The following is a 14,251-nucleotide window of genomic DNA, read 5'->3' as shown; positions in this document are numbered from 1 at the left end:
TTCCCCGTTTTCCCTCTCCCTCCCTTTTTAAAAAATGGGGTTACATTAGCTACCCTCCAATCCTCAGGAACTACTCCAGAATCTGAACAGTTTTGTAAAATTATCACTGATGCATCCACTATTTCTGGAGCTACTTCCTTATTTACTCTGGGGTGCAGCCTATCTGGCCCTGGGGATTTATCGGCCTTTAATCCATTCAATTTACCTAACACCACTTCCCAGCTAACCTGGATTCCTCCCAGTTCTTCCATCTCATTTGACCCGCGGTCCCCTGCTATTTCCGGCAGATTATTTATGTCTTCCTTAGTGAAGACAGAACCAAAGTAGTTATCCAATTGGTCTGCCATGTCCTTATTTCCCATGATCAATTCACCTGTTTCTGACTGCAAGGGACCTACATTTGCAAGCTCTGCACAGACAGCGCCAGAGGTCAGGAGTGAACCTGGGTCTCTGACACTGTTAGGCAGCGGTTCTACCATCTGCACCACTTTGAACTGAGTGAAAAGGTTTTTGCTGAATTCCACGTGGTTAAGTGACTTCAATGCTGTGTCCACACAGGTGACTAAACTGGAGGAGGGGAAGCGATACCTGTTCAGAGTCCGGGCCGTGAATGCTGCTGGTCCAGGGAAACCCTCTGAGCCGTCTGAACCTGTGCTGATCTACTACAAACCAGGTACGCTCACTGGCCGCCACCTGTTGTGGGCAGGGGCCTCGCGGAGTTTCTCAGGAGCCCAAGAACTGGCCCCCAGCGTGTTCAAATGCAGCTCGGGAAACAGGACACCGGGAGGTCTAATGAGGTCGAAGGGAAACGGGGCTGTGAAAGGAGTGTGGGATGTGGGACCCCTTGTGTTTAAAGGGACTGTGACAAATAAGATGTCTTGTGTTTAAGGAGACTGAGAAATAACACTTCTGTTTAAAGGGACTGGCGTGTTGTTTTCAAAGAGACAGAGAAAGAAAATGTCTTGTGCTTGAAGGGACTGAGAAACAAGACGTCTTGTTTTTACAGAGACTGTGCGAAATAAGATTTGTGTTTAGAGACTGTGAAATAAGATGTCTTGTGTTTAGAAACTGGGAAATAGGATCCCTTGTGTTTAAGAGACCGTGGAAAATAAGTTTGGTTTAGAGATACAGCACGGAAACAAGCCCTTCGACCCACCAAGTCTGCGCCGACCTGCGATCACCCCGTACACTAGCAGTAGGATAGTGTTCGATAGCCCTCCATTTCCTGCATATCTATGTGCCTACCTAAAAGCCACTATTGTATCTGCTTCCACACCCACATTTGACACTACATTCCAGGCACCCATCACATCTCTGTAAAAAATACTTGCCCTGCATATCTCCTTTAAATGTTCCCCATTTCACTGTAAAGCTAAGCCCTTTGACTTTTCCACAATTGGGGAAAAGATTCTGACTGTCTTCCCTACCTATGCCTCTTATATACTTTATATACTTCTATCAGAACTCCCCTCGGCCCCCGACCCTCCAGTGAAACCAATCCAAGTTTGTCCAACTTCTCCTTCTAAAGGGCCTGTCCCACTTGGCGATTTTTTTGGCGACTGCCAAGGTCATTGACTGACGTATCAGGGTCGCCGAAAGATTTTGAACCTTCCAAAATCCGGCGGCGACAAAAGAAATGTTGCGCCACTTGAGGAGACAGCGTGCGTCAATACGTGATCACGCTGCGTCACCGCCACATCACGCCACAACTTTCTCGGTGACCTAATACGTCAGTCAATGATGCCGACAGTCGCCGAAAAAATCGGCAAGTGGTACAGGCCCTTAAATAGTTCCTTGTAATCCAGGCAGCAATCTGGTAAACCTCTTCGAAGCCTCCGAAGCCTCCACAACCTTCTTATAATGAGGTGACCAGAACTGCACAGAATACTCCAAATGCAGCCTAACCAAAGTTTCATAAAGCTGCAACATGACTTTCTGATTCTTAGACACAATGCCCCAATCTTTAGAGATATTGTCTATTGTCTACAGCGACCCTTCAGCCCACTGAGTCTGCGATGACCAGCGATCACCCCGCACACTAGCACTATCCTACACACAATTTACAATTTTACCCAAGCCATTTAACCTACAAATCTGCACGTCTTTGGAGTGTGGGAGGAAACCAGAGCACCTGGGGAAAACCCACGCAGCCACAGGGAGAACGTCCAAACTCCGTACAGACCCACCCGAGGCTTTGACGCACGCTGTCTCCTCAAGTGTCGCAACAATATATTTTTTGTCGCCGCCGGATTTTGAAATGTTCAAAATCTTTCACCGACCCTGATACGTGAGTCAATGACGTCGTACAGACCCGGGTCCTGTAGTCCGATCAAACCCGGGTGTCTGGCACTGTAAGGCAGCCACTTTACCGCTGCGCCACTGTGCCACACTCTCAATGAATGCAAATGTTGAATGTATTGTTTATTTTAAGTGACAGGATGATGTCAGGAGAATGAAGTACTTGGAGATGCTTGATTCCTTGTGATCATGTTATTGATACATCTTCCTCTTGATTACATTTTCAAGATACCAAAGAAATTACCACTGGCGTTGATGCAGAGGGCAATATCTACCTGAACTTCAATTGCTTTGAGATGACCAATGCTTCCCAATTTTCCTGGGGCAAAGCCTATGAGGAAATCACTGAATTCACCAGATGCCACATTGAAACAGAGCATGAAACGTAGGTCGACAAGTTTCAGGTTGTGTTGAGTTTAGTTTAGAGATACAGCAGATGGCATGAAGCCTGGAGGATTAGTCAGGACTTTGGGCAGTCCGAGGCAGCTGGGGAATGGGCAGATGGGTGGCAGATGAAGTTTAGTGCTGGGAATGTGGTGTGATATTCTTGCAAGTGGCGATACACTCTAGAGGGCACAATTCCCAAAGGTGTGGGGGAACTAAAGGACCCGGGGTATGAGTGTAGAGTTTGTGGATACGTAGCAAGAGGAAGGAAGAGGCAGAAAGAAGGAAGAAATGGATCGAGCACAAGATGAAAGAAGTCACAATTAACCTTTGTCCAACACGGGTCTGGCAGCAACTGGAGTGAAGTGTCCAGTTCTGGTCCCAGACTTGAGGAAAATATATGAAGGCCTGTGGAGGGTGCAGAAGAGATCTATCAAAATAATTCCCGTGACGACGGTCTCGGGTTATTTGAACAGATATGGAATAGAGGAGGTTGCAAAGAAAATTGATAGAGGTAATGGGTGAAGTCTTTACTTTGGACTTTAGAGATACAGCATGGAAACAGGCCCTTCGGCCCACTGAATCTGTGCCGACCAGCGATCACCTCGTACGCTAGCTCTATCCCACACACTAGGGACAGTTAGCAATTTTACAGAAGCCAATTAACCTACAAACCTGCATGTTTTTGAAATGTGGGAGGAAACCAGAGCACCCGGAGAAAACCCATGTGGTCACAGGGAGAATGTACAAACTCTGTACGGTCAGAACCTGGGTCCCTGGCGCTGTCAGGCAGCAGCTTTACCATTGCGCCACGTGCTGCCCTAACGGTGAAGGCAGTAAAGTTGTCCCCACCGGGAGACAGCACCAAGAAGCAGGTGACATGGAACAAAGGTGAAAAATAATCAGATATAATATGAGGAAAGCTTTATTAAGAGTGAGTTATTCGGGCCTGGAATATCTGCCAGGGTTGGTGCAGAAGGCAGAATCACTCGCAGCATACAAAAGGGGCGGCATAGAAATTGCAGGGCAATATGACAGGAACAAGGGATTGGGTTGAGCTGGATCATTCTAACAGTCTAAAGAAGGGTCTCGACCCAAAACGTCACCTATTCCTTTTCTCCAGAGAGGCTGCCTGAGCTGCTAGGTTACCCCAGCTTTTTGTGTCTATCTTCGCTCTAACATTGAGCAGGTATGGCCTTGAATCATTGGAAGATCCAGCATGGACACAGGCCCTTCAGCCCACAGTATTTGACAACGTATTGGGGCTGAAGTTTGGCAGGTCCCCTGAACATGACGGTGTGGATCCCAGCATTACAAAAGAAGTGGATCTGGAGATTTAGTTTAGTTTAGAAATCCACGATCTCTAAACCAGATCCACGCCGACCATCAATAACCCATTCGCACCAAGTTATCCCACTCCCCTGCACTCTAGGGGCAATTTACAGAAGGCAGTTAACCTACATGACTTTAAGATGTAGGAGGTAACCGGAGCACCCGAAGGTAACCCACGTGGTCACAGGGAGAACTTGCAAACTCCACACAGACAAGTTCAAGGATTGAACCCGGGTCTCTGGTACCGTGAAGCAGCAACTCTACCAGTTGTGCTACTGTGCCGCCCAGGATAGTCCAAATTATTTCCTTTCCTTCTGCAGCCATGTTACGATTCTGCAAACAAGGAAAATGTTGTAGCCTGTGGAAAATAATTGAAATATGAATTGCCTGCAAGAGTGAAAGACACATTTGGTGACTCGAGGTGACGTTGAGGCAGTTAGATTAGTTGGTTAGTTGGTTGCTTGGCCAGTCAATTGCTAGAACTGGGCTGTACTATCTCAAAAGGTGCAATATGTTGGAGAAAGTGTCTACTGACATCCACTTTGTCAGAGGGTGTTGTGACAAACTCCAAACTGTTATGTGTTCCTTCAGAACAATTCCCAATTTGTTTTCATTTCAGATCCAAGTTGATCTTCAAACGGCCCGACCTGTTAGACTTGGGAACGTATTCTGTGGCTGTCTCGGACACCGACGGCATCTCTTCCAGCTATGTTTTGGAGAAAGAAGGTAGGTAATGCTCTGTATATATGTAGCTTGGTGCCACACTGGATCAGCTGGCAGAAACATACTGACTTCCACCAGGGTTCTCTCTGGTTCCCTTCAGAGGTCCACATAGCCCGGAGGAAGTGTCCCTGCCCACAATTACATCAGGATGGTTGTTCTGATAAATATCCTGCAGTTAGGTTTGTTCTTACAATGCTCCAGAGGGATGTCTCATTTTGGTTTTAGAGATACAGCATGGAAACAGGCCCTTTGGCCCAACGAGTCTGCGCCGGCCAACAATCCCCGTTCACTAGTTCTATTCTATAGACTAAAGACAATTTATAATTTACAGAGGCCAATTAAACTACAAACCTGCACATCTTTGGAGTGTGGGAGGAAACCGGAGCACCTGGAGAAAACCCACACAGCTCACAGGGGAGAAAATGCAAACTCTGTACAGACAGCACCTGTAGTCAGGATCGAACCTGGGTCTCTGGCGCTGTGAGGCAGCAACTCTACCGCTACTCCACTGTGCCGCCCCAAATGTCACAATGGATGGGTGCCCTGTGATCCTTTCAACCCTTCCACAAAAGCCTGAAACCTAAATTGATGATGTTACCTTTAAGCTCATTTCATAGCTGAAGAATTTTCAATTGTGTCCTTTGGAATCTTTGGTCTGCAGCCTCATGTGGGTGCATTAGCGCCACGGGTACCGTGTAATCCCGTGCTACCTGCTCTTTGGTCAGATAGTCGGTGACTAAACCGTCTCCCCCACCTGGTTTGCCAGTTGAGGAGGGGGCTGTGGACCCCCAGCAGGACCTTAAACAAGACCTGTCCCATGGTGGATGAGCTTCTAGCGAGCCGACGGCCATCCACACTTCAGTAGAAGTTGCGATCACTGTCGTACATAGCATTGTAAGGAATGATGATAAAGCACACACACCAAAATCCTATACTTCCAGCGGCAGAAGTCCGCAGGAACTGGAGGACGGAGATGTGTGGTGCATCCGTCACCGTTCCTGCTGGAAACCGGCACCACTGCGTCGCTAATGTTTCAACGATGATAAATGAATGAATGTGGCACCCTATGTATTGAGTATAGAGAATACAGAATATAGAGAGTACAGAATTTGGAGGTCATCTTGCAGTTATATATGATGTGGTGAGACCATATTTGTGTTCAGTTCTGGGCACCATGTTATAGGAATGATGTTATCAAGCTAGAAGGTCTGCAGAGAAGGTTTACAAAAATTATGCCGGGTCCCGAGGGCCTGAGGTAAAGGGAGAGGTCATCTTAACAACATTATAGGCCCCTGGGCAAAGCAGTGCTCTGGGGCCCCTACACTTCCAGTTTCTTTATGCCGAATGAAATATGCCGTCATGCACTTGCGATGTTCTCCTCCGTTTTCATGTTCTACAATGACATTCTACAATACATAGATTAGCATGGGGCCCCTATTGTCTATTGTCTATCCTAAAGATGTGCAGGATTGTAGGCAAATTAGCCCTCTGTAACTTGACAGTGGGATAACATGGAACTAGTGTGTGAATGATCATTGGTTGGCATGGACTCGGTGAGCGAAGGGCCTGTTTCCACACTGTATCTCTAAACTAAATTAAACTAAACAGTGTAGGGTCAAGAGAATTTTATTGTTATATGTCCCGAAACAGAACAATGAAATTCTTACTTGCAGCAGCACAACAAACTAAACCAAACAAAGAAATGCAGATGTTGGTTTACACAAAAGGACACAATGTGCTGGAGTAACTCAGCGGGTCAGGCAGCATCTCTGGAGAACATGGAGTCTGAAGAGCTGCCTGACCTGCTGAGTTTCTCCAACACTTTGTATCCAATTTCTGCTAAAGAATCGAAATTGCAGCCTTGTTCTTAAATCTCAGGAAATGTCATCATGAAATACTAACCATTTGTCTTCTATTTTTCAGAGTTGGAACGCTTGTTGGCTTTGAGCCATGAAATCAGGCACCCAAGTGAGTAGAGATGAATGGTTACTGCTGCCTTTATTGCTGATGCTCACTTGAAGACACTTCCATCATTCACATTCTAATCTACCTGTGAATTTTCTCAGCACAGTCTGGAGTTATTTATTTTCAATGTTCATTCCCGCACTGCTAACGTTCTAAACCCTTGCATGAACACATGATGAGCTTTAGGTGGCACTGGGCACTGCTAGCACTTTATATCAAGAGGTCTGGAATACAAAAGCAGAGATGTAATGCTTCTTCTTCTTGCGTATGGCATGCACAGCCTGAAGTTGTAGGACAACTTGTTCTATTTGATCTTATTTGATTGTGCACGCCAGGTTGATTGTATTTGTCAAAACAGGGCGGACCACGTGAAGGTTGCAATCTTCCACCCCCGATGTAATGTGGAGGCACTATAAGGCGCTGGTCAGGCCGCATTTGGAGTACTGTGAGCAACTTTGGGTTCCATATCTGAGGAAGGATGTGCTGGCTCTAGAGAGGGTACAGAGGAGATTTAAATGAATGATTCCAAGAATGAGTGGGTTAGCATATGACGAGTGTTTGACGACACTGGGCTTCCACTCATTGGAGTTTAGAAGGTTGAGAGTGGACCTCATTGAAACTTACAGAATAATGATAAGCATAGATGTGATGGATGTGGAAAAGATGTTTCCGCTGGTGGGAAGTCTAGGACCAGAGGTCATAGCCTCAGAATTAAAGGGCGCTCTTTTAGAAAGATGGTGAGGAGGAACTTCTTTAGTCAGGAACTCATTGCCACAGAGTTGTGGAGGCCAAGTCAGTGGATATTTTTAAAGCAGAGACAGACAAATTGGTGATTAGAACGAGTGTCAAGGGTTATGGGGAGAAAGCAGGAAAATGGAATAAGGAGTCAGAGATCAGGCATGATTGAATTGCAGAGTAGACCTGATGGGCTGAATGGCTTAAATCTACTCCTGTAATTTGCGAACTTGTACTTACTGCAGTTTAGAAGGATGAGGGGTGGACCTCATTGAAAATTACCGAATAGTGAAAGGCCTGGATAAAGTAGATATGGAGAGGGTGTTTCCACAAGTGGGAGAGTCTGGGACCAGAGGGAACAGTGTCAGAATGAAATTATGTACCTTTAGAAAGGAGATGAGGAGGAATTTCTTTAGTCAGAGGGTGGTGAATCTGCGGAATTTATTGCCGCAGACGGCTGAGGAGGCCAAGTCAGTGGATATTTTTTAAGGCGGAGATCAACATGATTAATATGGGTGTCTGGGATAATGGGGAGAAGGCAGGAGAATGGGGTTGAGAGAGAAAGATAGATCAGGCATGATTGAATGGTGGAGTAGACTTGATGCGCCTAGAATTTATATGAACTTATGAACACAAAATGACTTATGAATGAACTGAGGTGAGATCTAGCTAAGGTGGCATTGGAGCTAGGTGACTCACTGCATGCTCAGTAGTGGATAAAACTACATAAATACAATCAAGTCAAACTCGTTCCTCCACATGGGTTATATGTTTACTCTGAGCCATAAACAATCTCATAGAACATGGTATATAGAACAGCACAGGAACAGGCCCTTTGTCCCACTGATCTCATATCCCTCTTTTCCCTTCACTTCCATGTGCCTATCTAAAAGCCTCTTAAATGCCACCATCGCTGTGTAAAAAACTTGTCCTGCTCATCTCCATTAAACTTTCTCCCTTCTCACCTTATAGTTGTGCCTTCTAGTATTTGGATCAACACCGCACAAAAAATCACTGGCTGCCCACTGCCTTCCCTGAAGGACATCTTCAGCTCTCGCTGCCTTGGCAGGGCAGCCAACATCCTGAAGGACCCTTCCCACCCTGGACACAACCTGTTCCACCTGCTGCCCTCTGGCAGACGGTACAGGTCTTTCAAAACTCGCACAAACAGACTCAGAGACAGCTTCTACCCCATAGCCATACGTGAACTTAACAATGCAAAATAAGAAATAACACTCACATTCAACTGAATGGTTCTACCTCAGCTGCTATTGTTATTATTTATCTGTAATTTTTTTTAATATGTATATATTTTTACCTTTTCTTATATATTTAAAATTGCTCTTGTGAATCGCACCATGGGATTGACTTTTAAATTTTGTTGTACCATGTGCAATGACAATAAAGAGATTCATTCCTTCATTCGCTCAAGATGGCGGACTGCGGGGGTGATGCGCCGTTGTGTATGGCCGCTCCTCCTGCAGTCCGTCCTTTCACCCTTATTTATTTTTATTTTTAGTCCTGTTGGAGGTCTTCTTTTATGTGATGGGTGGGGGAGGGGAAGGGGGAAATTATTTTTAACCCCAGTCCTACCTGGTCGGAGATGCGGTTTTTCTCCGAACCGCATCTTCGTCCTCTCTGTGCGGCCTACGAACGAACTGGAGCAGCGCTGGAGCGGCGTTTCCTGCGGGGACTGCAGCTTCGACGGCGGTGTAGATGCTGGGACACCTACAAGGAGCGGGCGATGCCTTGCCGGGTCGCCTTGCGGTAAGCTCCGGGGCACTGTTACCGCCGACAGCACCGCAGAGCCTGGGATCCGAGATCGCCAGAGTCGGAGGTTCGGCCGGCGCGGCCTGTGAACTTTGGTCGTTGCAGTCTTCGCGTCGGGAAGCGGCCGCTTCAGTCCAGGCCGCTGATGGATGTTCACCGACGCCGATGGTCCAGCTTCGCGGCAGGAGGGCCTGAAGACACCGGGTTGGCTGAGGAGGCCAGATATAGGCCCCGACCTCGGGTGGACTATGAGGGGGAGAACTGGTTATTTTTGGTGCCTTCCCTCGCAGTGAATTCTGCTGTGGGGGGACGTTTCATGTTGATTTCTATAGTGTACTGTTTCTGTGTCTTTTTTCTTATTCTCTTTTTTCTCTTTTTTTGATTTGTATGGATTTATTGCATTGATCTGTTCAATTAATTTAATCAATCTCTGTAAAGCACTTTGGTTCAAATACTGGTTTTGTTGAAAAGTGCTATATAAATAAATATTATTATTATTATTATTATTATTATTCATTCATTGGACATTCCACCCAGCGGACTGTCTACCCGATCTATGTCTCTCATAGTTTGAGGTGCTTCTATACAGCGTGGAAACGGGCCCTATGGCTCAACTTGCCCAAACTGACCAACATGCCCCATCTATGCTCGTACTACCTGCCTGCGTTTGACCCATATCCCTCTAAACCTGTCCTATCCATGTACCTGTCCACATGTTTCTTAAATGTTGTGATAGTCCCTGTGACATCCTGAATCATTTCTGCTTGTTGTCGGAAGGGTGACTCATTAATCCGTCAGCCTAACCTTTAACCAATCGTAACTGCATTCCTTGTAATTTCCCATATTTAAGTTTATCACAATAATTGAACAGAAAGTCCACTCCTTTATGTCTGTGAGAATATTGTAATAATACATTTATTAGAGCTGTGCATAGGTTATATGATTAATCGGGGACCCTTGGAAAAATGTAATACTTCAAAATAAATTTGTAATACTTGGTACGGGGTGGTGCAGTGGTGGAGTTACTGCCTCACAGCGCAAGAGACCCAGGTTCGATCCTGACCAGGGGTGCTTGTCAGTACGTTTTCCCCGTGACCTGCGTGGGGTTTTCCCGGGCGCTCCGATATCCTCCCACACTCCAAAGACGTACAGATTTGTAGGTTAATTGACTTGGTATAATAGTAAATTGTCCCTAGTGTGTGTAGGATAGTGTTAATGTGCGGGGATAACTGGTCAGCGCGGATTCAGTGGGCCAAAGAACTTGTTTCTGTGCTGTATCTCTAAATTAAATTAAATTATCAATTTGGATTGATCATTTTTCATTGGATGTCGCTGAAAGAACGTTATTTCTCTGCTTCCATTTAGCGATCCAGTTGAAGCATGAATTATCCTACGAAGTATTTGATAAAGGTCAAGTTCGTTTCTGGCTTCAGGCTGAACATGTGACGTCTGATGCTTTATGCAAGTTTGTTGTCAACGACCTGGAGCTGGTCGACAGTGCGGTAACTATACTCTCCAATAGACACTGGTTGTGTGGAGGTGTGTGAACTGACTCATTTCTGGCCCAGTTTGGTTGACAGAGTCAAATGTGCAGAGGCTGCGCAAAATACTGCCCACAAAATGGCGGCGGCAGGCAGAACGTTGAGGGCTGCACTGAAATAAAGTCTGATTTTCAGATCGTTTACCAAAGGTGGCACACTGGCGCAGCTGGTAGAGCCGATGCCTCCCAGCCCCAGAGGCCGGGGTTCGATCCTGACCTCGGGTGGTGTGTGTGTGTGTGTGTGTGTGTGTGTGTGTGTGTGTGTGTGTGTGTGTGTGTGTGTGTGTGTGTGTGTGTGTGTGTGTGTGTGTGTGTGTGTGTGTGTGTGTGTGTGTGTGTGTGTGTGTGTGTGTGTGTGTGTGTGTGTGTGTGTGTGTGTGTGTGTGTGTGTGTGTGTGTGTGTGTGTGTGTGTTTTTGCACGTTCTGCTTATGACCGCTCTGCTTTGCTCCCACATCCCAAAGATGCACCGTAGGTTAATTGGCCGTTAAAACTTTCCCCCAGTGTAGGGAGTGGCCTGGAAAGTGGGTGGCAATGTGGCAGAGACCCGGATCCGATCATGCCCTCGCCTGCTGTCTGTGTATGGAGGTTGTACATTTTCCCTGTGACCACGTGAGTTTCCTCAGGTAGCTCTGATTTCCTCCCACATCCCAAAGACGTGCGGGTTTGTAGGTTAATTGGCATATGTAATTGCCCCTAGTGTGTATGGAGTGGATGAGAAAGTGGGATACAGAGAACTAGTGCGAATTGGTGACCAATAGTTGGCGTGCACTCAATGGGCTGAAGGTCCTGTTTCCATGCTGTATCTCTAAACTAAACTAAACTAAGTTAAACTAAACTAAACTTGCTTTATGTAGAAACAAGGAACTGCAGAGGCTGTTTTACTGAGGAAAGACAAGAAATGCTGGAGTAACACAGCAGGTCAGATAACGTCCCTGGAGAACATGGATTGGTGATATTTTGGGTCGGGACCCTTCTTAAGACTGGTTCCACTTTGTCATTCCCTCCCTCCTCCAGTACTTTGTGTTTTGTTTCAAGCATCTGCAGTCTGAAGAAAGGTCCTGCCCGGAAACATCACTCAACACAGTTATCGGGCCAAAGGGGACCGTCTTTGGAGTGTGGGAGGAAACCGGAGCACCCGGAGTCACAGTCCTGGAGTAACCCACGCAGTCACAGGGAGAATGTACAATCTCCATACAGACAGCACCCATAGTCAGGATTGAACCCGGGACTCTGGCGCTGTGAGGCAGCAACTCTACCGCTGCACCAATTGTAGTGGTGGGAGGAAAGACAACTAGAGGAGTGGAGGGTCAGGACAAAGCATGGCAGGTCAAAGTTCAGAGGGATATGGGCCATTTGGAGAGGTACATGGATAGGAAAGTTTTTGAGGGCCAAATGCTGGCAGGTGGGACTAGTGTCGCTGGGACATGTTGGTCGGCGTGGGCAAGTTGGGCAGAAAGGACTGTTTCCATGCTGTACATGACTCTAAATATCGTTAGTACAAATATTCACCATGTTAAGTAATGATATTTTGTTTGCTTCAAGGAACACAAGATTACATTTGACAAATCCACTGGTATGATTGAGATGGTGATGGAGAAGTTCACGAGCAAGAATGAAGGTACCTACACTGTCCAAATAGAGGACGGCAAGGCCAAAAACCAGTCCTCCCTGGTTTTGATTGGAGATGGTAAGTTCAATGATTGAGTCAACTTCTGTTCCACGCCAGCGTCCAGTGACTTGGACAGCCTGCTTTAACGGGAATGTTTGTCCGTTGCAGCATTTAAGGCCGTTCTAGCCGAAGCGGAATTCCAGAGGAAAGAATTCTTGAGGAAACAAGGTGAGACATAAATACTCTATGTTCAGGTCAATGTCTCCTGTTGCAATCTTAACGGTTCCTACACTGTATTAATAGGTTTTAATGTGGAAATCATCAGTCATTTCAATGAAAAGATAGGTTAATGTTACTCAATAGTTCTTTATTATCACATATACAGACATACTGTGAAATTATTTTTCTGCATTAAGTTCAATAAAGTATTGCGATCTCTGAATAGTACAAAGGGCATAGAAATAGGCCACTGAGTCGCCAGATTTTGCCGTCATTTTCCAAGACCAGTCTCCTGGAGCAGAGCCCGATCCAGGCGAGCCCCAGGCTGTTGCAGGGCCTCCGTCAGGATCGTTCAGTGAACCCTCATCCCTCTCCTCGCCCGGCCACCCTCAGCCTTTGTGCCCCACGGGCACCTCCCTCCCTCCGCTGACCTTGACGCATGGATGGTGTGACCCCGGTTCACTCTCTCACCTGGCCCTTGCTCTCGTGTCCACCGTCGCTGACTCCCTCTACAGGCTCAACCCTTCCTTCGTGCCACGTGGCCCGCCAGTCCTTCTACTCTACTGGAAAGAAAAATTGAATGGACCTACTGTTTACTGGTGTAACTAATGTCTCTGAATCCAACTTCAGGGCTTACCTTCGTTTGTTAATTCAATGACCTCGTTTTAGAATCAATATCTCCTTCCTTGCTCACCTTTTCTTGCATGCTCTTACGAACGGTAATCGATGATCGGTGTGGGCTCGGTGGGCTGAAGGGCCCGTTTGTTTCCATGCTGTGTCTTTCAGTCGGTCAATTCTTTCACTGGAGTGAATGAGTCATCTTGGTTAGTTTTGCGGGCTACCGCTATCCTAGTTAAAATGCTTCTGTTTGTTATCTAGGTCCTCATTTTGAAGAATACATACACTGGCATGTGACTGATGAATGTGACGTTGAGTTGATATGCAAGGTAACATTTAATTCAGTTTAGCTTCTTATTGTTGTCATGTGTATCGAAACACTGTGAAATACTTGTGTTTATGTAGTCAAAGATGGCTATACATTAATCCAGTCTATCCAGTCAAAGAAAAGACTACCTCTTACAGACCTCTTTACAACATATTTTGGTTATAGTGGATGGAGCTTTCCCCACTGTCTCAGTAATCAGTAATCAGACTTCACTGTCTCTTTAAGAACACAGGCTGCTAGTTACGCTGAGGGAAGTCATGGATATTGACAAGCAATTGCTTCGATCGACACTTGTGCAATGAAACTCTATTAAACAAGGTAGCAAACAGCCTTTGGCATTTTTAACTTGCAGTAACAAAAATACATTTTTTAGTTTAGTTTATTGTCACGCTTACCGAGGTACACTCCTGTCTGCTTGGCTGATCACATTGAAAATTCGACTTTTAAAAATTGGTGCTATCACTTACAATTCTGGTGACCAGCCACCTTTGAGGAGCTGCCTCCCAAAGGCAACCAATATATCATGGAAGATCCACATCACCCTGGCCACTCTCTCGATTCACTCCTACCATTAGGAAGCAGGTACAGGACTCTGAAAACCGTGGTGTCCAGGTTCAGGAATAGCTTCTTCCCAACAACCAACCATCAGGCTCGTGAACACTACGCAACACTAACCTCAGCTATGAACTGTGGACTGTCTTAGTTGCACTAAAGACTTTGGAGTTTTG

The 14,251-nt window shown here is 46.1% G+C and overlaps 1 protein-coding gene across 3 annotated transcripts in view; it reads left to right on the top strand.

Moving 5' to 3' along the window:
- LOC129697533 (myomesin-2-like) overlaps positions 1–14,251 on the top strand; it is a 130,220-nt gene that overhangs the window by 89,964 nt on the left and 26,005 nt on the right. For all 3 annotated transcript variants that reach the window (XM_055636187.1, XM_055636186.1, XM_055636188.1), the window contains 8 exons: positions 559–673; positions 2,527–2,683; positions 4,634–4,740; positions 6,661–6,705; positions 10,573–10,709; positions 12,292–12,436; positions 12,527–12,586; positions 13,457–13,524. In XM_055636187.1, the coding sequence (XP_055492162.1) occupies positions 559–673; positions 2,527–2,683; positions 4,634–4,740; positions 6,661–6,705; positions 10,573–10,709; positions 12,292–12,436; positions 12,527–12,586; positions 13,457–13,524 (834 nt within the window). The remainder of the gene's footprint in view (positions 1–558; positions 674–2,526; positions 2,684–4,633; positions 4,741–6,660; positions 6,706–10,572; positions 10,710–12,291; positions 12,437–12,526; positions 12,587–13,456; positions 13,525–14,251) is intronic.

Source organism: Leucoraja erinacea, chromosome 5, assembly GCF_028641065.1.
Source record: "Leucoraja erinacea ecotype New England chromosome 5, Leri_hhj_1, whole genome shotgun sequence".
Lineage (NCBI taxonomy): Eukaryota > Metazoa > Chordata > Chondrichthyes > Rajiformes > Rajidae > Leucoraja > Leucoraja erinaceus.
Note: the sequence above shows the minus strand (reverse complement) of the source record. Positions and strands in the feature narration are given on the sequence as shown.